The following is a 24122-nucleotide window of genomic DNA, read 5'->3' as shown; positions in this document are numbered from 1 at the left end:
GTTTGAAATTTGAAACCCAGAGGTCATTCATGGTTGTGGCTTGTTTCATGTTTTTGCTGTGTTTAGATTTTATTTGACTGGTGAAATTAAATAATCTGTAGATCCATTATGAAGTTGCCAAATGATACACTAAGTTTATGTTGTGCTGTGACTTGTGTAGCAGTAATTGAATACATTACCATGGTGATTGCTATAGTAACATTTCAATTGGCATCAGTGCCAAGAAATCATTACTATCGATCTGATAGAGGTTATTTCACAGTAGGTTTCAAGAATATAAATAGAATGTGTTCTTAATTCAGATATACTCAGGAAAAAGTATAAACATACACGTATATTGTAAAGTAGTAATCAATTTTAAGAAAAAATGCTTAAATGAAAATGTTTATAATTTATAAATAATTTGTTAATGATATTAGAAAATCTTGTAGTTCCTTTCATATTATATTAGTGAATGTAATATTGAATTCTTAAAAAAATAAGATCTATTGTATGTTATTCACTATACTTAATATTAAGTAATTTGAGGTTTTTTTTTAAGATTTATTTATTTATTTATACAAGCACTGGGTACAGTCAGAAGCACAGGAGAGTGAAAGAATTCACCAGAGCCAGAGCAGGGAGCAGAACAGGCAGACTGATGAAATATACTGCTGAGGGGAACAGCGGGCAGCAGGAGAGGTCCATGCGCCATGTGAGACCCTTGCTGACTGGCCGGGGATTGAACTAGAGATGCAGAGGCTGCAGGCATCTTTGCAGTCCGGTGCTCAACTGCTGCACCACCGGGGAGGCCCAATTTGAGTTTCTTGAGATAGTTAGCCCCTCAAATATATTTCTGTCTTTCTGTGCTGGATGATTTAATATGGATCAAAAAAAAAAAAAAAAAAACTCTTTTTTTGTTATTGAATCATAGCCTGACATTGAGTGAGTCATATATAATTGTAGATAACTAACCTTAATTGAGCATTTTTCTAACCCTTTCTAAAGAATTCACAGCAACTTCATAAGTATTATTATAACTTTGTTTTATAAATTGAGACAAAGAAGTCAATGTCTTGACAACAACTATATAACTAGGAAGCTATAAAGCAATCTGAACCAATTCCACATTTGTGATCTAAAAGCTCTTTGTGTTACTGTTAACTTTCTGTCCTTAATATTATGTTTTTCTTATTTTTTAAGATTTATTTATTTATTTATACAAGAACTGGGGTACATGCCTGATGTGTGGGAGGGTGAGAGGATCCACCAGAGAGAGTGGGGAACAGAACAGGCAGAATGACTGAAATACACTGCTGAGGGGAGCAGTGGGCAAGACAGGAGAGGTCTGCTGTGCCATGTGGGACCCTTGCCCAGTGGCCGGGGATCGAACCCGCACTGCAGAGGCTGCGGAGAGCTTCACAGTGCGGCGCTCACCCGCCTGCGCCACAAGGGGAGGCCCCATCCTTAATATTATGGACTCAGTGATGCTATAAGCATAGAAATAGAACCTTAGTTTGATTAAGGTTCTCTCTCTCCCTCTTTACAATCTTCTGGACTTAGTTGTGGGTTTCTATTGACTTGGGTTCCTGGTAACCAGGTTTAACACCACTCCCAGGAAAACTGAAGTCATCATTTCCCTTGAACAAGAGCAAATTTTTGCTTCAAAAATCACATAAAAGATTTTAACAGTTGATTATGAGTTGTTTTGATGTTTTAGAACCTATTGTGACTGGTGTATAACTACTATTTGTGATATGTCATTCAAACAGCAACAACAAAGAAAACAAAATCTGTAACATGACTTCAGCCTTAGCCATCCAGCAATAAAGAAAACCTAACCAGAGTCTCAAAAGATGGAAATTAATTTCACACAAAAGTATACTATTTGGTGAAACTATCACTGTGCTAACATGGAAGGCAGATCCTGGACCCGATGAATGTGTGTCCACAGGAAAAATGTGGGGAAAAAGAGCAATAGTAGGGTGCATTTGTCATTAAGTGTCTATCATTCAAATAGATAAGAAAGATAAATTTTGAAAGCCATTGCTGGAAGGAATGTGGGAAATGAAGATGAACTGATAGGTTGATGAACGGGTAGGTTGAGGAGAAGGGGCAAGTTTTGCTAAAGTGCTTTGATAAAAGATAAAAATAACAGGTTTATATGAAAATAGTTGACAGAAATTCTTGTAGCAAAAACTAAAGGAAGGCAATGACAATTGCATCTTTTTTTTTTTTTAATTTTGATGGATTATATCAGCAAAATTAAAGACCTTAAGTGTTTGGTTCCCACTAAATCTTTTTACTTGCACAAATTGTTATATGTTAAAGATTCCAAAGTTGTGTTTCACCAAATGAAGTCCAATAATACCAAAAAAAAAAAGAAAAGAAAAGAAAAGATAAACAAGTAGGCATAGCAAGACCTGTGGAGAAATGATAAGAAAATACACATAGACAATCTAAGAAATTCAGTATGTTTGAGTAGAAAATATTTTATGGAGGTCTTGACATGAAACTTATTGGATTCAAATAGATAAGGAGACATTTTACTTTTAGGAGAGCTTTCCTGCCAAAGGGGGTGGGGAGTCTTGATTAAAAAAAAAAAAAAGAAAGAAAGAAAGTGTTAGAGTCCCATTGAGGCAACAGTGATCCTGGAGCTATAGATTTCTGCACACCACCTGAGCTGGATAAGATATTTGTTCTCTTTTCCAGACATAAGACTGTTCATGTCCTTCTTAAATGATGGCCGATGAAGTCAAAGAAAATGAAAGAAGGGTAATGTCATGCAAACATTAGACAGGAAAACCCATCTCCTGTAGCTGAATTGAACAATCAAGTGTGATTATGGCCTAATTCTCCACTGAAGAGGCAGGAGGACATGCAGTAGCATTTCCAAATTGCCAGGGCTGCTGTGTTTTTCCCAGTCTTCTTTCAGAAGAAAAACATTTACTGTGCCTATACTGTGCTTGTATCACCACTCTTTATTGCATATATGAGATCAAACACATTATCATTTAGTTCATAGATCTCTGTTGAGGAGAACCCTCAGGAACTGAATATCAATCAGGACAATTGCAAGTTAATTCCTGTCCACACCACCTCAAAATTGAACTTGAGGAAAAGCCTGTATAGGATCATTGAGTTGTATTTCTTATATCTTGATTTGCAAGGTTTGAGCTGTCTTGGTGATCCATGGTATTTCTCAGTGTTTGGTAGACTTTGGTAGGTACTTTATCAATGCCTTTGAAGTTAGACAAGGCATCCTCATTTGTTCGATGAAAGGTGAGTGGAATTTATATGTGTCGATACTGTATGGAGGTATTTAAGAGACTAAATTTCAATTGCAAAGTTTGTTGTTTTCCCTGTCTTAGCTATGGAGGAAAGAGAGATTGAGGCAAGTTAATTTTTGAGTCTGAAATTCTGATAAATGTGGAAGGAAACAACTATCCTTATCTGACATATGACAAACGTCCTGTGTATGGGAGAAATATATATTATTGGTTTAGTACACTGTAATCATTGCATTAACTGGCCCATTCAAACTAATATATCAAGGTACTGTTGTATCCAGTTTATATATATACACTAATTAAACTCAAAACACCATAAAAACAATAAGCATTTCAGGGAAAGTGGTGGACTGGTGGTTAAGTCACATGTTCAAGTTAACATACCCAGTACTAGTGGAGCTGGAATTTGAAACAAGGCACCACGTAACTCTAGAGATCACAGTCTCTAACAGTGAGCTGAAACATTCTGAGTCTTAGAATTTGAAAGTTTCTAGGCCAACTTCACAGGAAAGTGAAATCAAGAGAGCTATAAGGACAGTTGCAAATGCATTTTCACTTATATTGAATCATGTTGTAGGAATTAAAAGTTAGATAATTTGTCCATTTGAGTAGTAACAAAATATTTTAATAGTCAAGATAAAAGATTATTTGCATTTCATTTAAGAAACACTTCATTATATTAATTACAGAGTGAAGGTTATAGTTTGAACCAAGGACAATTATTAATCTTCATATTTTTGATCACTCAATTTACTTTCTCTACATCTACGCCCTCCTCTGGCCTACAACAGCCTCCCACTCTCTGAGTTACTCTGTTCTCTTCTGTATTCTCTCCCTCACTTATTTCTTTCAGACACATTTGAAACAGCCAGGACTCTACTGCAGTATGATTCTTGTCCTTTAATTGAAAACATTTCCTCCATTTGTCTGCTTGGATAACTCCCCCTTCTTCAAATATTTACTCAATATCTTTAAATGAGTCCAGTCTAGAATTTCAATTTCCTTCCCTTAACCATCCTCTAGATTCACTCTATTTGTTCTCTATTTTTTTCAATAACACATAATGGCTTCTATCTAATATATGCTTTCCATATTTATTATGTTCATTGGATATTGTTTGTCCTTTCCTGCTTGAATGTAAATTGCACAGGGACAGAAGTCTTTGCATGTTTTCTTTGTATCCCAAGTACCTGAAGTGTGCTATTTTGCTGTGTGACTGTCAATGGTAGACATCAGATAAAATATTGTATATATGTGTGTGTATATAAAATCTTAATTGATTCCCTAGAATGAGTCAAATACTTAGATTTGAATGAGGATGATTCACTGAAAATACGCTCCCAGAAGAAAATCATAAGGGAGGGAATGAAGTAGGAGAGAAAAGGAGAAAGAACACCACCCCAACATGGTCTCAAGTTGAGTGTATTCTTGATTCACAGAAGGCTTTAAGCATAAAATGAAATGGAGAGTTGACTCACCTTGAGGCGAGGCAAGGAGTCTGGCTGGTTGTGTCTCAGTGTCATTGAATATAATGGTGAGTGAAGTAATCTTCCTAGCTTATTGGATCTCATCAATTCAGACAATTTCTAAAAAGGAAGGATAGCAATAAGCAATTAACAGTTAAATCTCACAGAATCTGACTACTAAGTAGACTGGTTTGGTAAATGGGATTTAGATGGAGTTCATATTGTCTACTGTAGAATCCAGATGAACAATTATAATAAACCATCAATGTCCTTATGTCTCTAAAATGGCTAGTATAATAGTTTACAATAACGCTCTCGCATCACATTTATAGTTTCCTAGGCAAAGGCATATTTTTATTGCACATTAATAGAATATATTTATATAATGACTTAATCAATAGTTTTAGTATAAAGGAAAGGAAGACTATAATTATATATTATGATCTACTATATTTCACATTATTTTTATGCATGATTTTATTTAATCATTTTATCTCCTTATAAGGTATGCTTATGATTCCCATTCCAGATATAATGAAAATAAAACCTAGATAATAAAGTCGCCTAAGCTCCTTAAGAGTGTGACAAATTCAGAATGCTAATCCATATCTCCTCCCTCAGGGTTTACTGTTCATCCTACTCTTCTGCCTACATCTAGAATGTCACTGTAAAATTACATGTTTTTCAAGATTTAAGTCTTTTTTATTTTGAAGCTAGTTCTAATGAATTTTAATAAGGATCCTATACATTTAAACAGAAAAATGTCACATCAAATTTTATATTAATCTCCAATTAAAATTCAGCATATCCCTCAATTATATTTATGAGTAATAATCCTCAGCACTACTAGAGCTATCTGTGATTCTATCATCAGAGTAATTAGATATCATATGAGATACCTCGCTTGTTCATTACTTCTTTGAAATCATGGTAGTGATCAGTTCTTCTGTGGGGTCTTATTATTTATTGCATTAATTAATATGTTTATATATTATTATGCCACAGCCACTTTAAAAACATTTTGGTAGTTGTATTTTAATAAGATTGATTTCATTTTAATACTATAAATCTTAAATCTTAATCCATGCTTTAAAAACCTAATTCAGTCAGTAGGCTGAAAAAGTTCATTATATTAAAAAAAAAGTTGACATTTCTGATTAAAATACATATTGCCCTCTTAAATATTTGATTAAAATATTACTTATCATCTGGACATCTCTTGTGGAAATTATTATGATTGTATAGTTGCTTTATAAAGTTCCCTTCCATAGCTATTCAATTTCCCTTCTTCTTTTCAATACTGCCATAAACACACATTCTACCACCCATACCCCTAGTTCCACGCTTCCTTTCCACAATCTAAGATATAGCTGATCAACAGTTTTGTCTGAAATGTTGCTTTTTATAACTAACTTAAGAAAGAAATTTTGTCCAATCAAATAGACTTTTGAATGTGGGCAATTTTTAGGCTATGCATCCTTTCTTAAATAAAAATTAATTTGTGTAGACTGATGCATGAGAGACATACATTAACCTGCACTTTACTGACTCTGATGTTCCTTTCTGACACTGGAAGTTGACTTCAAGCCACAGGAATACAGTTCATTTGTACCTTCCTCCACTGATTAAACATTTGAGCTATAACTTTATCTTTCATTTTTCCGGTAGATTAAACATTACACAATAAGTGATTTCCATTGTCAGTAATTTATTTAGGGATGTGTCATAAATAAATTCTCTTTTGTTATTTATGTAGATTATATTCCTGGAATATAAACTAGTCAAAGATTCTACTGTTCATCAAAAATAAATGTGCAGGGTCTCCCCTGGTGGCGCAGTGGTTGAGCACTGGGCTGTGAAGCTGCCCACGGCCTCTGCAGCGCCAGTTTGATCCCCTCACAGGCGAGAGTCCCACATGGCGCTCAGACCTCTCCTGCAGGCCTCTGCTCCCTTCAGCAGTGTGCTTCGTCAGTCTGCCTGTTCTCTTCCCCGCTCTGGCTCTGGTGAATTCTCTCACCCTCCTGTGCTTCTGACTGTACCCAGTGCTTGTATAAATAAAATAAATAAATCTTTTAAAAAAATGTGCAAAGAAAAAGAATAGGTATTTCTTTTTTTTTTTTTTGTTTTTTTTTTTTGTTTGTTTTTTTTTTTTTTTGTATAGAGGCATGCTTTATTTATTTGTTTGCTGGTCTGTTTTGTTTTGTTTTGTTTTATACATGCACTGGGTACAGTCAGAAGCGCGGGAGGGTGAGAGAATTCACCAGAGCCAGAGCGGGGAGCAGAGCAGGCAGAAGGACCGAAGTACACTGCTGAGGGGAGCAGCGGGCGGCAGGAGAGGTCTGCGCGCCATGTGGGACCCTCCTCTGGTGGCCGGGGAGCAGCCAGGGATCGAACCGGCGCCGCAGAGGCCGCGGGCAGCTTCGCAACCCAGCGCTCAACCGCTGCGCCACCGGGGAGGCCCATAGGTATTTCTTATATAATTGGTGAAAGAATAAACACATGGAATTTTTGGTGGCCATGATATGACACTATGGTACATGCAAGTTGCCTGATTTATTTGCCTTCAAGATTTAGTCTTAGGTATTTAATTCATTTTCATATTTTCATGAATGTTTCTGTTGAAATTAGTTATTTGCAGTAAACAAATGATATACTTAACAATTGCAAGGGCTTTAATAGAAGGTGTGAGCAGGGTAAATGGAACTAACTAGGGATGGTCTTATACTAGGAATTTAAAACAATATGAACCCATTACTCCTTCTGGGCATAAGGGCCAAGGATTTGAGTAGATACTACTCCAGAGACTGTCCTATTTCTCGAACAGAGTAATTTGTCAAAGGAGCTGCAGCTAATTATAGAGAAAAGCATCCAACTCTTAGGATTGCTTCATAATGAAAGTGAATCCTCCCTTTTTCCAGGATTTCCTGTCTGTGCCCACACTGGCTAAATTCAACCAAGAACCAGTGAGTTCACCCACACAGTTCTTAGGAATTTAATTTCCTGAGTGAAGTAGAGATACGAGAGTGGCTCTGAAGGCAGAAGCCTGATATTTCCAGTATATATAATAACATACAATGTTTGGATAAACATGCTTATTCCCAAATCTCTCATTTAAATGCCTACTTTCTTAAGAAACTTTTCCAGAACTTGAATTACTAAGTCAAGAACTGTTAATTTTAAAAATTTGATGCTTTTGGACAAATTACTTTGTGCAAATTTTATGTGGTTCAGACGCAACGCTGGTAATATTCTTAGAATTATTTTGGTTTCATTTTTTGTAGCAATCACTATGTCCATTCTACAACCCAGCATCATTGAATGCTGTCTTCCTTTTTTAGTATTTTAGCTTTCATTGTCAAATTGTCTTGTAAATTCAAAGCTTAATTATAAAGCTTTCATTTTCTTACCTCCCATTGAGAATGAAATTGTTTTATTATTTTTATGTCATATAAGCTATCCTTTCTCCATTGAATTGCCTTTGCCCTATTGACACCAATCAGTTCATTGTATTTGTGTAGATCTAATTCTGAACTCCATTTAATTCAATTGGTATGTGTCTATTCTTTTGCCAAAACCCAAAATGTCTTGACTATTGTGAATGTATTGTAAGTTTTGAAATCATTTGTTTTATTTTTATTTATACTTATTGCCATCCACTACTTTATTTGTCCTCTGCCATCATCACTATATGAAAAAAAAAAAAACAACTTTGTTTAAAGCATTGTTTTATCACCAGTGTCCTTGCATATACAGTGTTTTTGCATAAGGTATGATTTTTATCAATTTAGTTGAGACAGTACATATGTGCATCATCCATAATTCTTTTGTACTTTTTAAAAACTTAAAGATAGCACTGCTATTTTGTTACTAGTTTTTAAGAACATGCTTTCTATATCAATGCCATTAACTCATTCTCCATAATATGTGTTATTGTATTTTTTCTCTTTTTTCCATGAAACTGAGAAGTATATCCAGATTGTGAACTTTGAGAACATTTCTATTTTATAAACTAGTTTAATTGTTCCTTTTCATGTAAGCCACTCTTCACCTGATTTCCTATATTTTTATGATTGCTGCTGTTTTTTTAATCTTCAGATGAAATGTTATTGCATATACTTATGCTGATGGTGTACATTTTATTGGATTTATTATAGTCTAATTTCATGCTGTATATTATGCCTTTTTGTCACAGTAACTTGTAAATCTTTTTGTCTAGTTTCCAGTGTTTAGAATGTGTTGATTAAAAATGTCACTATTTATTTGTGATAAATATCAAATTCTATTTGCCCTGAAATATCTTGTTAGCCAATATGATTAAACAAATCATGGGAAGAGACAGACTTCTCCTAACAGTTTTTTAATCTCTGACAGGGAATAAAATGACTTACTTATCAGGCCTATCTCCACATCAAAAAATATGCAAAATAATACCCTCTAAATTATCTCCTTTTTTTGTTGTCCTGTTATATTGTGGGGAGTATATTAACTGAATACATGTAGTAGTATCTTGTCTGTCTCAGCAGGGTGGATCTTTGTTGCAAAGACTCATAAATTTTGAACCCCTTGTTTCCAATAAAGAGCATCAATCTTGGACAAAATAATTTGCCTATCACATTTTAATTTTAAGTTCAGGTATTTTTCATACATCATTAAGTCATCAATGATGGTTTATTATATTAACCTACATCTACTATCCATATAGATATTTTTCTCAGATTCTGACAAAAGCTGTTTATGTATCTTTGTATTCTAAAGCTGTATATATTCTTTATATATCTTCATATCCTTTATGAATAATGGCACTATTGCTATTATGATGGGATTTAGTAGTTTATCTTTTTTATATATCTGTATGTATCACTAATTTTCTAGGGAAGACCTAAAGTTAAATTCTAAATATGGGAGTATAATGTGTCATCTATAAAGGATCGCTTATACATGATGATAACTCATATTTATCACAACAATTTATGAAATTCTTGGAATCATTTTTAATATTTACCTGATAAACTATAATCTCAAATTATAATATGAGAATAATCTGACATGGACGTCTTGAAAAAATCAATAATTTTACAAATATATGAAATAAATATAGTAAACTACTGGTCAAATACATGTACATTAGTATATGTGTACTTAGTCCTATAATAAATGTGTGAATTATAAACTACTATGAAAATACCTACGTTAAAATATAGATCCTTACACAGATCCTTGATTATGTAAGACTCTTTTTATATCTTTTGCTATTAATATAATCTGTTCTTCATATATATGTAATTTATTTAATTGAGCAGTCAGACATGTCTCTCTAACTGTTATAAAAAAAGTTGGAACGATCACTGGCAAAGGAATCAAACAACATAATTTGACTTTTGCCAAAACCACAAAATAGCTAGATAATTAGAAATGCTTTTGTTAATCTTTGCAACCTCATGTATCTCATCCGGAAAGAATTAGCATTAAATGACCATAGCTTACAGTTTTTTAAAGATAAATAGGTTAATGTATGTGGACATATTTTAATGATTATGAATTGTTTAATGATAAGACAGTAAAATGGATCACATAATTTACTGTAATATGTATATATTATCTGAGAAACTTGGACTGGAAAACAAATTTGGAATCATTAAAATGCTTTATCTGAGTATAAGCTTCAAGGATAAGAAATAATGATGTAATTTAATTTGGGATGTGAATTTGATGTGCTGAACATCCTACTTAATTAAATAATGCACATTTTTCTTGATTCATAAATAGCCAACAGCCATTTTTTTCTCAAATGTAATTGAAATATAATTAAGGGAACAAGGGAATAATAATAAAACAATTTTCAGTTTTTAAAGTGAACAAGATTCAAGTGAATTCCCTGATTACAAAATCAAAGTTTACCAAATTTAAAATATTGTACTTTATAATGCATCTGATGGTATTTATTTAGCAACAAAATATGTGATTAAAATGCAGAGCATTTAGGCTGATAGAGATAATTGAGCATAGAAAATTTAGCAATCAGCTTGTTGCTATTCAATGAATAAAGGATATGAAGAATATTTAATAACTCCCATGAGATAAGAGCTTGCTAACTTTAAAACTAAATACAATAAAAACCTTTATATAATGTGCATTTTGACTAAGAGTTGAATCACATCCAGATGTTAAATTCGCCACAGGCAGGGTGCACTGTTGTCTAAGTGTGAAAGAATTGTACAAAGAATTATGAGGAATATAAAAAGAAAATTTTATAAAAGAACTTCAAAGTTCAAACATATAAATTGTGAAATTCACATTTAATCCATTTTATGCAGCTTTTTATGACTCTTACTTTTATTTCACTGTAGAGTATATTCTGTTAGTTAGAATAGGACCAGGGCATATTTCCTCTCTACTCAACTGTTTCCATATCTCTATTAGCATGCTTATGCAATGGAATATACATCACATCAATTTTATATGGAATCCCAAACTCAAGGTAGATTATCCATTTTGTTATAAATTAATGAGGTAATTAATTTCACAAATACATATTAAACAACTACTGCATGTCAATGACTGTTTTTTTGAAGTATACAGTGACTTAAAATATCTTACTATGGTATAAAATATGTTAAAATTACAGGAAATAGCCCATAAACATATAATCCACTAAGTAAAAGAGATAAATCATGGTAAATAATAGGGAAAAATATATGGATGATATGAAAGAAAGCAATAGAGTTTAAAGTAGGCTAAGTTATTTTTGACAAAGTTTCTATGATGACTTCTTAAGGAAACATAATATGACAGAGAAATTGAAAACACTAAGAAGCTGGCTGTGGATGTGCTAGGTAAGATAGTTCCAGGTCAGTATGAGTAAAGGCAATTACTTTGAATTGTGCAAGCACTAAAAACATGAAGGAGGTACCCTAGTGGGCTACTTAGAGGAGCCCACCATAAGAATTTATTTTTGACTTTCATTTTGAATTTTATGTTTTTAATTTCTTTATTTTTTATTTTCAATGTTTGCTTTCTTTTCTCAGGTGTAGTCCTCATAGAATTTCCACCACCAAATCACCCATGCACCATCACCATAGTCCCTTGTTCTTTTCCCGCCCTTATTTCGATCCCTTTCCCTCCTTCTCCCCTGTAGAATGTCTCTAATTTATAGTTGTCTGTTTATTTTTGTTTTGTTGTGTTGTTTTATTTTTGGTTGTTGTTTTTATCATTTTTTCTTGATCCCCTATATTCCTCCTATAAGTGAAACCATCCAGCATTTTCCTCTTTCCTTCTGACTTATTTCACTGAGCATAATCCCTTCAAGTTCCACCCATGTTGCTGCGAAAGGCATTAATTTATCATTTTGATGGCTGCATAGTATTCCATTGTGTGTGTGTGTGTGTGTGTGTGTGTGTGTGTGTGTATATATATAGATATATATATCACATCTTCTTGATCCAGTCATTTAATTTTGGGCATTTGGGTTCTTACCTATTATAAATAGTGATGTAATACACACAGGGGTGTGCATATTCTTTTGAATTAATGTTTTTGTGTCCTTTGGGTAGATCTCTAGGAGTGAAATTCCTGGGTCATATGGTAGTTCCATTTTTAGTAGACTGAGAAACCTCCATATAGCTTTCCATAATGGTTGCACCAGTTTGCATTCCCAATCAGCAGTGTAGGAGAGTTCCTTTTTTACCACATCCTCACCAACATTTGCAGTTCCTAGTTTTTTTTTTTTCTTTTTTTTTTTAATATGTGCCTTTCTCACTCCACCATAAGAATATTACATGCATCCTGTGATATTAGCAAGTTACTGCAACAAGAAAAACCTCACTTTACCTTTTCTTTCAATGTGGTCACACTTTTCCAGTAGTAAGACTGCAAGGAGACTTAAAGTCTAGTGTTTGAAAAAAGACTTAGTATTGTACCTAAAACTCAGAGAAAAAGCATAAATGTCACTTGATAGCATCGCAGATGTTAGTAGGCTATTTGTGGAGCAGTGGAGCTAAAGTACAAGGGAGTGATAAGATTGATTCTCAATTCTCCTGTCTCCACTTGTATAAAAACTTGAGCAGTCATTTAACCTCATTGTGTCTCAGTTTCCCCATAAGAGACAACACGAGGGATTATAGAAAAAATCTTCTTTAAAGGGTTTTAATAAGGGATTAGGGTCAAAATAAAGGGTGTGGGAATTGCATGGGGATTATAACCCAAATGAAAATGCATACATTGTGCAAAAATGAAAAACAATGTAAGAATTATATAAAATATATTAAAAATAAAGGGTTTTAATAACTATACTAGCTAAATTATGCAAAATCAGGAGTGAATTACTTATCTTCTTATGCCAAATATTGTTAGTAACAATACTTTAAAAAATAATTCTTTATTTTGACAGATTAAAAAAATAATCAGTTGATTATTTTCCGAATTGATCATTTTCCCTGCTATAATTTTACTCAATAAATGCCTCAATCACCTACTGGTTCACAAACTATAATCTACGAGTTATATTTATTGCATTCTTCACACTTCACAAAAAATACACGAGGAAGTAGTATCTACTTCTCTGATTATATGAATATGTCTATTTTATTAATGTATTGCATTTGGTTCTCCCTGCAGGGACCCTGAGGTAGGGACTTGTATGTTAATGCTTGGTCAATGCAAACATTTACTTCTAGTAGAAAATGGAGGGAGGCAGTGGGAAAACAGACAGGAAGAAAAATCCAAACAAGGGTGTGACATCACTGCATGTTCCAGCCTCAGTGTGATTCTGTAGATCTTGGGAATGTGAATAATGAGTGAGTCTTCATACTTCTGCACCTGCTACATATTCACTCAGGGCTTTCACAGGAGACCACTGTAAATTGGCAGGCATATTAAGACTCCTTGCTGGTGTGGGTGATATGACTGCTATAGCCATGAGAAGTCTTCCAGAGAGAGTTACAGGTGCCGACCATTAAAAGCAAAAGAATACAAAAGTTGGCATGTATGCAAGTTGTGTTTGTGAGTGTGTGTGTGTTGTGGCTGTAGTAAAGAATCAAAGGAAATCTAAGCAAAACCAGTGTCCACTTTAAGCTAATTCTCTAGAAGCTATCATCATCTGTTTCTGGACTGAAGCAACCAAAACTAATTAATCTCACTCTTTACCATATCCCTTTCCTATTCTAGCCTAGTTTCTAATCTTCAGTAACTCATCTACAATATTCTAGACATGTCATGTTAAAATCTCCCAACTGCTTTATATTGTACTGAAATGAATGTATATTTCCCTATGTGATCTGGTTTCTGCTTCAATATCTGTCTAAGGCAATTTTTTTTTTTTTTTTTTTTTTTGTGTTCCACCTGAAGTGGCATTATAGTTAAAACAGATCACAGGAAATGAAGAATATTCTCTAATTTCTCTTGTAAGGGAAATCAGCAATGGCAAAGACCCAAAGAAATCTCTAAACCAGGGTAATGCAGTGTAATCAACCAAGGAATTTGTTTATTTTATCAAAGTGAGATATCATCTGTTCTTAATACTCTCTGACTGCACATTTTCCATGCATCATCACTGATGAAATATGGATGTGTTCTGAGTTAGTGTCCACTAGATGGTATATTCATTTTTTACTATTTTCTAAGTAGCATTTGCCTTCATAGTTTTCTGGTACCTCAGAGTTTCACACTGATTGTGGCTAAATTTATCAATTTTCCATAGTCTATAGGATTATGAATAGCTGTATAAATCCTGATGAAGGATAATTACCATCACCCAAGATTTCAGAGTCAAAGAGTGACTCTGGCCTCTCATTTTGAAATGGGTGGATTTGTGGTCATATATGTGTATTTTGTTAAGTACTAAATAAAATGATTTTTTTTAAATACGAGGCATAGAAATTAGGGTACACATGTTCTGGACAGAGCCAGTAGCTCTGAACCATAGAATTCTCCACTCTATGATCTGCCAATCACCATCCTCTACTCTGTGTTCAATATGTGCCTGTATATGTACATGATTAAAGTGGTAGTAACAATGATGAATGATGAAGATGGAAACACTAACATGTTGAGAATGTGTGTGCTAGCACTATGCTAACTTCTTTACAAGTATTATACACAAATTACAGTTTAAAATGGTGGGACAGGTGGCGTCCCTGGTGGCCTAGGGAGTTAAGTCTCAGTGCTATCACCACTATAGTCAGAGTTCGATCCCTGGTTAGGCAGTTAACCCACATGGCACAGCAGACCTCTCTGGTCTCTCCCGCTCCTCCCCTCAGCAGTGTATTTCGGTAGGTTGGCCTGTTCTGCTCCCCACTCTGTCTCTGGTGAATCCTCTGTCCCCCGCCCCCACAATGCCAGCACCTCTGGCCTGTACCCCAGTTCTTTCATGCAAAAATAAATGAATAAAATACTTAAAATTTTTGTTTCAAATTTCTTGTTTAACTGATTGTTGGAAAAAAATAGTTATTGACTATAAAGGATCATCATGTTGCACAACACATTCCAAAGTATAATATTTAGTTTAATTTGAAATGACATCTTAATATATTATAGAAGAAGGATGAGAGAACAATTTGGTAGACTATGGGCAAAAAATAGTATTTTCTTTAAAATGTATAGTTTTATACATTTGCAATATTTACATATATTCTACTTTCATTAGTCTTAAGGACTATGGGACCATGTAGTGTGATTCTTGATGTATTTTATAGCTTAGTTTTATTTTAATTGTAATTAAAAAAGTTATATTCACATTTATATGACTGTTGATTGTATCAAAGTTGATTATTAATATCTTGTCTGGGTTATTTGAGCTAAATATATCTTCCTATTTATCTATCTGATATATGAGTTTTTAATCTTAGCTCACGGATCTAATAGAAATAATATATTTAAATGTAATATATTACCTATACAATTTAAATAGCACTTATTTAAATGTTCAAGTAAAAGTTGTAGAGTTGATAGGAAATGTGAAAGTGAATCTTAACCTAACAAACTATTTTCTCCCCCACTCCTCAGGAGAAACAGAGGATACATTGAATCTGATATTTTACTGAAGCCATAGATAATGAGGACTTACCACTGGCTACCATTATTCATCTGGACCTGTATGTTCTATACATTTGATGCTATCCCATTACAAGAAAAAGCTAATGGTTATTTACCAGGTAAAAGGATAGTGAGCTTGACAAAAGATGATGATAAAATACTACATCGCACAAAGCGTGGCTGGATGTGGAATCAGTTCTTCTTGCTGGAAGAGTACACGGGTTCAGACACACAGTATGTAGGCAAGGTAAGAGTTTTTATATGATTCATTTAGAAGCTAAACGTGAAGAAATTTATGTTTACAACTTTCTATGCCATTAGTGCTTATTTATATATTTTTTTATCAATTATAATGAGCAGAATGGGTGATACTGCAAGTCAGAATTTGGGTGGGAAATAAGGTTTATTCAGAGAGCTAATTGGAGGGCAGCATCCATAGTAAATCTTAAAATAATATAAGTCATATGTGAAATTTTTCCATTATTAACCAGCTATATATGATTTGACTTGAGGTGAATATATTAAAAAGAAAAAAAAATCCTTCTTTGAAATTTAATTTAGTTATGGGAAAAGCATCTTTGTTGTATGAAACAAAACATAATGTAATTGTAATACATCAAAAATATTAACAGACTTACATGTATTGGTGTCTACCAGTGAATAAGTAATCTTAATTAAGACAGTATGCTCTATGTGGAAAAAAAATTCCAAATAATTCTAGATGCTTCTGTTTCTGACAATCAGCTAAACAATTTTGTACCTGTAATCCAGATGAAATGTTTCAAAGCAGAAAGAGGAAGTAAAGGGAAAAGAAGGAAGACTTAGCAGCAACATCAACAGTGGCTCATTAGTAGTTACGAAAAAATGACAAGTTTTTGTCATTTGTGTATACAATTTTGAGGAAATAGTTCATTCTCTGTTTTTCTTCTGTGTCTCAAAAATAGGTGGCATAATATTTTCAGCCGCAATCATTTCTACTTATTTATCTTCCTCTTTTAATTTTTTTAAAAGATTTATTATTTTTTTACTTATACAATAGCTGGAGTACAGGCCGGAGGCGCGGGAGGGTGGGAGGATTCACCAGAGACAGAGTAGGGAGCAGAACAGGCAGACAGACCGAAAGCACTGCTGAGGGGAGCAGCGGGCGAGACAGGAGAGGTCTGCTGCGCCATGTGGGAATCTCCCTGTCTGGCTGGGAATCAAACCCGCGCAGCAGAGGCTGCAAACAGCTTCACAGCGCTGTGCTCAACCTGCTGCACCACCGGAGGCCCCTTATTTATCTTCCTCTTATAAGTCCCATTCTTATAATCTACACACAGGACAATTCCTTTTTTCACTATGGATTATCCACATTTATACCCAATGTTGGGTTATTTTCAAATTCTTAGAATGACACAAAAATTATAAATATTAACATGAACATTGACTATGCATTTATTTTTCTAGATTCTTAGCACATGATATGAGAAATAAACTGTCATAATCTAAGTATTGTTTGGCTCACTGGCAACATCAGGAAAATAAGATGGACTAGGTCAAAATGAAAACATAAAAAGTACTTGATATCAAAGAAGTCATGCCTATTTTTTTCAAACCAGATATTCATTTGTCTGTGAAACTGACAAACACTTGCTGTAATACTTTATTCCGTGTGTGTGTTACAGCATATTTTTTTTCAAATTCAGCTTCCTTTATTGGAAGTCTATTATTTCCTTTTTTGATCTCTCTCTCTCCTCTGGCGCCATAGGTCATACTCATTTTGCACTATACAGTTCACTTGCTGATTCTTTTTCCCTCTTATTTCTCCTCAGGTTAGTCATATGGCGTCCACCTGCATCCCTCATTTTACATCACTTTCCACACTACAGTTAATAACTAACATCAGGAAATTTCAAGTTCAACTGACAAATGCTTGTGTCTAAGGACTTCAAATTGCCTTATGATTCTTTTTCTAAGGCAGTGTATAAAGAATGAATTCAGTTCACAAGGACTTATATAAAGGGCTTCCTTCTTGGAGATTTGCAGATACAAAAGAACGGTCACAGATAAAAAGAATACTCATAATCAACCTAATCTAGGTTTTTACCACAAGCATTTACTTATAACTATAAACAAAAGTACTTCCTTTTTAAAAATTGAGCATGCATTGATTAATAGGCCACCATTGCTATAGTGACACTTTAAACTATGTATTATGCTTTATTTTTGCACTCTGTTGCTTATTTGTTAATTAGTTTTGTAATTTGTCAAAAATAGTTACTAAAAGTATGTGGATAATTTAATTAGTTTTCATAAAACATTTTATCACTGTCTCTGGAAAGTGTTTACCATTTTTTCACCCAATTTTTGTGCCTATTTATCCTTGACAACCAGAGTATGACCAAAAATGGAAAAACATTACATAATCAGAATTTTAAACAAATGAGAATAATCAAACCCAAACTATTCATCTGCTGTTTTTATATTATCCATTGAGGTTGATATATATGAAAGAGACTCTTCAATATTATAGAACACCCACACTGATTTCTTTTTCCTTATAAAATCTCTTTCTTTTTTTGTGATAAAGCCTTTCTTAAATGTTACATATCGTATATCTTGACCACTATAAAAATGAACATCTACTTAACATTTATTAAGTCATCAAAGGTCTATAAACTATTTCTTAACTTGCTCTCCTGGATTTGAATCATTATTAATTTGCATATGCAGAGAATAAGGTGACCCTTTTCTCTGAATTTGGTTAAATCTGTGAGATCTGATAAACATTAGTATTATATATCTTGTTGACCACATCAATCTGATTTCCTGGGTAAATTCAACCTAGTCTTCTAGGATCCACTGAAATAATGGCCAGCACTATTTACCTTATGCCATGACTGGGAAAGTAAGAAAAGGTAGCTTTCAATGAAAAGAGATTTTCATAGTTTTACAACAGCAAGGATCACAGAAAATGATCAGAGATATTAAAACTATATAAAGTTAAAAGTACATGCAGTTCTTGGATATAAAATTCTAGTTTTTGTTTCTGAATTCAGAGTAACTAGTTTTAGAATAGAGTAGCAGCAACAAAATTTAATAAAACATATGTGCATACATGCAAACATGCAGCTTACAAGTTTCAGTCTTGATTGTCATTAAATAATTGTACAGAATTTACCAGTCAATTAAACTTTCTAAACCTCAAATTTCTTGATAGGTTAAATTAAATTGTCACTAAGTTTTCTTTAAATTTCTGACATTTTCTAGGACTGCTGAGAAGACTGTATCTGTGAGCAGAAAAACTACTAAAATTTAATAAAAAAATAACATATGGGCAGATCCAGAAAAGTGGGGTTGCATATAACACCATAAAATAAACATGCACACATGTGTATATATACTCAGGTATATGTCTAAATGGGATAAAGGCAGATTGCTACTATGAAAGACCCATGTTTTCAAGTTGAAATGTTTTTACATATAGCAAGTATATGAGATTCTGCTGAAAACTCTTGAATATACTATTTATGGGTGGAGCACAAATTTAGGATGGGTGGTTATTTTCATACTCAAGAGAAATGAAGGAGCAAGAACATGAATTAGAATGAATTTTTTGTGAAAAGATCAGTAGAATATTACCATTTATCATCTTGGTCATCTGCAATACAGGAAAGGGTAGTCAGAGGAAAGAGGATAGGTGAAATTAAGAGCAAGATTTTATTTTTTACAACAATGCAACCTGAAGTTTGGCTGCTCACTTTTGACTGAAAATATCACAGGTTTATTAACTCTGCTTTTTGTAAAAAAGGAAACCTTTTGTTCTTATTCAGGAGGATTACAAAGCCATAACAATTGCTCTGTAGCTTCTCTGTAATTTGAATAGACACATGTGACTGAATCAGAATAGTAATATCACTCTAGTGAGGAAGTAAAATAAATTTAACGAGAAGTATAGTAAAATCTCCTAATATTCTGTTAGAGAATCTTCATAAAAAATTGATTTTTTTAATGCATTAGATCTAGTATCTGAAAAAAATCTTAACGATCATGATTTAATAATTATTTACTGATGTGGCTATTATTATTGAGAAGTGAGCAGAATTTACACATTTGGTCTTTCTTGCTTGTTAAAATAAATTTATTGCACAAAGAAGTACTAATCTTATATAACCTATATTCTTTATGAAGGAAAACAAATATCATAAATGATTTTGAAATATCAACTTAACCATGAAATCATCAAAGTAGAAAGGGATTGTAACATTTATCAAGTTCTTGTGTACTATTAGTTACAATTAGTTTCCAGACATTAGGAAACATGAGTAACGACTGTAAAACATGACTGGTTCAAATTAGATTGAGTTATCAAACTGTGGGATGACCCCTTTGTATACTTACATATATTGACTTACACATTAAACATTGATCTTTTCCCAAAGCATATATGAATAGGGTACTTGAGTAGAAATTTTCTCTTAGCCTTTTGGGGTATGGCATTGTGAGAAATGTGTGTGTGAGTGTGTGAATGTGTGTGTAATACACAAAGAATAAGTTAGACACAGAAATAAAGTCTTAAATTTCCTGAAGAAAAGTTTGAAAAAAGTTTATAGTATACTATAGTATTTCAGAATCTAAACAAATTATATTTATGCAAAGTTAGAGAATGGCATTAGTTATGATGCAGTGCACATAGCAGTTGCTTCCAATTTATGGAATGTTACATTCCCACATTCTCCTGATAGGTCGATTGTTTAAAAGTAAAAACACATGAAAACAATACTAAACATAGTAATATCTGATTGATTTGAAACATATTAAAGAGAGTTTATAAAGACTTATTTCACATCGACATCTATAAATCTATTATAAATATATATTTATAAGAGTATTATCATTTCATAATCTTGATGCCACTACTTGCTTTAAGTCCTATCTCAAAGGCTTCCTCTTACATAAAATTCATCTCCTTTGGGATAAACTCTGAGATTGTCTATATCTAAGTCCTATGCCACAATTTAAAATATTAGTATGTTTCTCTATATATCATAAAACAGAGAGACGGTCAGATCCACTTGGAGCTGGCTCAGACTGGCTACAGATGGCTACAACCAACTCATTTGATGTTGAACCAGTTCCAAATGGTCTGAACTGGCCCCAGCTGCATCTAACTAACTCCAAATACAACCAACTGCAGCAACTGGTTCCAACCAATTCAAACCAGATCTGAATGGCCCAAATCACTCAAAATGTCTCTCACCCTATAACAGGCTCCAAACTTTTCCAAGTGGCCAAATTGGTTCAAGCCAGCTCCAGCTGGCACTAACTAGCACCAACTAACTATAACCGATTCCAATGTTTCCATCCAGCTCGACCTGATCAAACTGACCTTAATGGGCTCAATCCAACTCCAACCAGATCCATCAGACTCCAACTGTCTTGAACTGATTCAAACTGTCTCCAACTGGCTCAACCAAATCCAACTGGTTCCAACCAAATGAAACCAGGTCTAATCCACTCCTTTTGGCTTATTCTGGCTAGAATGGGCTCCATTTGGCTCCAACCAGTACAATCCAGCTATAATAGGCTCCAACCAGCTCCAGCCAGCTACAATTAAATCCAGCCAGTTTTAACTATTCATGAGACTCAAACTGAATCAAACCAGCTCTGTCCTTCCCAAACAGGGTCAAACTGGCTATGACCAGTTTGGTTTGATAGAACTGGATCAAGCCAGATCAGACATGATCCAACCAAATCAATCCAGCTTGAACCAGCACCAATTCACTCCAACTGGCTCCAACAGAATTATTAAACCAACTCCAACCATCCCCAAGAGGCTTGAACCAGCTCCAGCTGGCTCCAAACAGCACAAACAGGATCCATAGTTCGCCAGTTTGTACCAGGTCCAACAGGATCCATCTGGCTTGTACCAGCTTCAACTGTCCTGAACTGGCTCCAACTCTCCCTAGACACCTACAAGCTTCATAAATCAGGCTCAAGCCAGACCCAAATGACTACAGCCGGCCTCAGTCAATTCCAATCAGCTCCTTCCAGTTTGAACCACCTTTAAAAAGTATCCATCTGGCTCTCTCTTGACCCCACTGTTTTGAACTAGCTGCAACAGTCTCCAGCTATATTCAACAGGAGCAATCCAGCCAGAATTGGCTACAAGCTGGATAAAAGAGGCTCTAAATGGCTCCAATGAAATCCAGTTGGCTCTACCAGTTCAAACAAGCTCCAACTGGATTCAACTCACTCAAACCTGTTACAGCCAACTGTAAACAGATTCAACCAACTCCATCTGGTGCCAACAGGCTCTAGCCTAGCCAGCCAGCTCAAACCAGATAGAAACAGCTTGGTTGGTTTGAACCAGTTTGCAATGGATGCAATATGCTCTAACTGTTACCAGCAGGCTTGAGCCTGCTCCATTCGGCTTGAACTGACTCCACCTGGATCCAGTCAGCTCCACCTACCTCCAACAAAAGACTGTTGGAGCTAATCAGATCTATGTGAAGATGGCTGGAGCTGGCTCCAGCCAGCTTGAGCTAGTTGAATCCATTTCTATCTGGTTCAGGTCTACTGGAGACAGTTTGATCAATTTGTATCACATTGGAACTGTTTGGAGCCAGTTGGATCTTACTGGCTACAGTCTGAGCTGGTTTGAACCAAATGAAGCAGGTTGGTGCCTGCTGGATATGTTTGGAACTGGTTTGAGTCAATTGGAGTTTATTAGATCTGGTTGGATCTGGTTAGAGGTGTTTGAAGCCAATTGGAGCCATTTGAATTTGGTTCAATCCAGTTGGAGCTTGCCGGAACCTCTTGGAGCCAGTTTCATGCAATTTATGCCACATAAAGCTGGTTTTATTGGTTGAATTAGATGGAATTTTTTTTTTTTAATTGATCTGAGTCAGTTCAAGACAGTCTGAGCTGGTTATATGTGGTTCCATTCAGTTGTAATCAATTCTTTCCTTTTGCAGCTGGATGGATCCAGTTTGAGCCAGTTCAAGTTGGTTGAAGCCTGCTGGATCCAGTTGGATGTGTTTGGAGTCAGTTGGATCCTGTTAAAGCCAGTTTGATATGGTTTGAGCTGGATGGATTTGGTTGGAACTGGTTGGATTTGGTCGGAACTGGTTGGAGTGGTTGGAGCTAGTTCAAGTTAGTTCAAGCAGTTGGATTGTTTCAAGCTGCTTTGATATGATTCAAGCTGGCTGGAATCAGTTGGAGCTGGTTTGAGCTGGTTGGGTGCAGTCAGAACTGTTTCTAGCTGCTTTTATCTGAGCCAGCTGAAGTCAGCTGGGGCCAGCTGGATCCGGTTAGAGCTGATTGTCTTAGTTATCGCTTCAAAGGAACATCTGATTACTCCTTCATAAATTTAAAATGCTCTCACAACATCCTTTGACTTTGGTGGAATTCCATCAGTAAATATTCTATTTCTCTGCCACAGTTTCCTAGGAATGTGATTACAATAAATCATCATACTTAAAACTATATATTGAAAAACAGAGACACAAAAACATGTTCAAAATTAAAGAATAAGTAATTTGCATTTGACAATTTATGAATGCTTTGGATTCCTCAGATAATATTCTAGAGCAATTTTTTTTGAAAAATCTAAAATCATAGTCTCAAACAGGTTATAATTCTATTGGTCTTACTCTATTAAAATAAATAACATGTATTGATACCATATGTTAATAGCTTTAGAAAAATGACAATCGTTAAAGTTATTTTGGTTGACATGTCTTACATATTTTAAAAGAATATATATTATGTAGTTATTGGGTATAGTGTTCTGCAATTTTAGCTAAAGTTGAGGTTTGAATTGTTCAATTGTCAATACAGTTTTTGTGTGTTCTTGTTCCAAATGTTGCTGGGTGAAAAATATTAAGAAGCTCCATTTATTAATTCTCTTTTTACTTCTGCCAATATTTTTATTTATAGGTGCATAGCCACTTATATTTTCTTTCTTTTTTAAAGATTTTATTTATTTATGCATATAAGAACTGAGGTACAGCCCAGAGGTGAGGGGTGAGAGGATTCAACAGAGACAGAGTGAGGACCAGAACAGGCAGGTCTATTGAAATACACTGCTAAAGGGAGCAGCAGGCAAGACAGGAGAACTGTTACCACGTGGATTAACTCCCTGTGAGTTAGCTCCCAAGCTGGGGAAAGAACTCTTACAGCAGTGGCTTGATAGTACTGACTTTAACCCTTGAGCTCCCAGGGAGGCCTCTTATTATATTTCTGATTAATTGATGGTTTATGATCATGAAATAGCATCCTTTTTCTTTAAAATAATACTTTCTTAAAATTTACTGGGATAGAAAGTTATCCATGCCAATTCACTAGTGACTATGCTTTTTGTGATTTATCTTTTCCC

The 24122-nt window shown here is 34.4% G+C and overlaps 1 protein-coding gene across 1 annotated transcript in view; it reads left to right on the top strand.

Annotated features, from left to right (window-relative positions):
* Positions 1 to 15782: 15782 nt before the first annotated feature.
* The window catches only part of CDH9 (cadherin 9), a gene marked incomplete at its 5' end in the record, with an annotated part of 57475 nt that continues 49135 nt past the window's right edge, over positions 15783 to 24122 (top strand). Inside the window, one exon of the mRNA XM_084233060.1 lies at positions 15783 to 16010. Coding sequence (XP_084089186.1) covers positions 15783 to 16010 — 228 coding nt within the window. The remainder of the gene's footprint in view (positions 16011 to 24122) is intronic.

The sequence above is a fragment of the Talpa europaea genome (assembly GCF_964194135.1).
Source record: "Talpa europaea genome assembly, chromosome: 5".
NCBI lineage: Eukaryota > Metazoa > Chordata > Mammalia > Eulipotyphla > Talpidae > Talpa > Talpa europaea.
The sequence above is the reverse complement of the archived record's forward strand: the minus strand, read 5'-3'. Positions and strand labels throughout refer to the sequence as shown.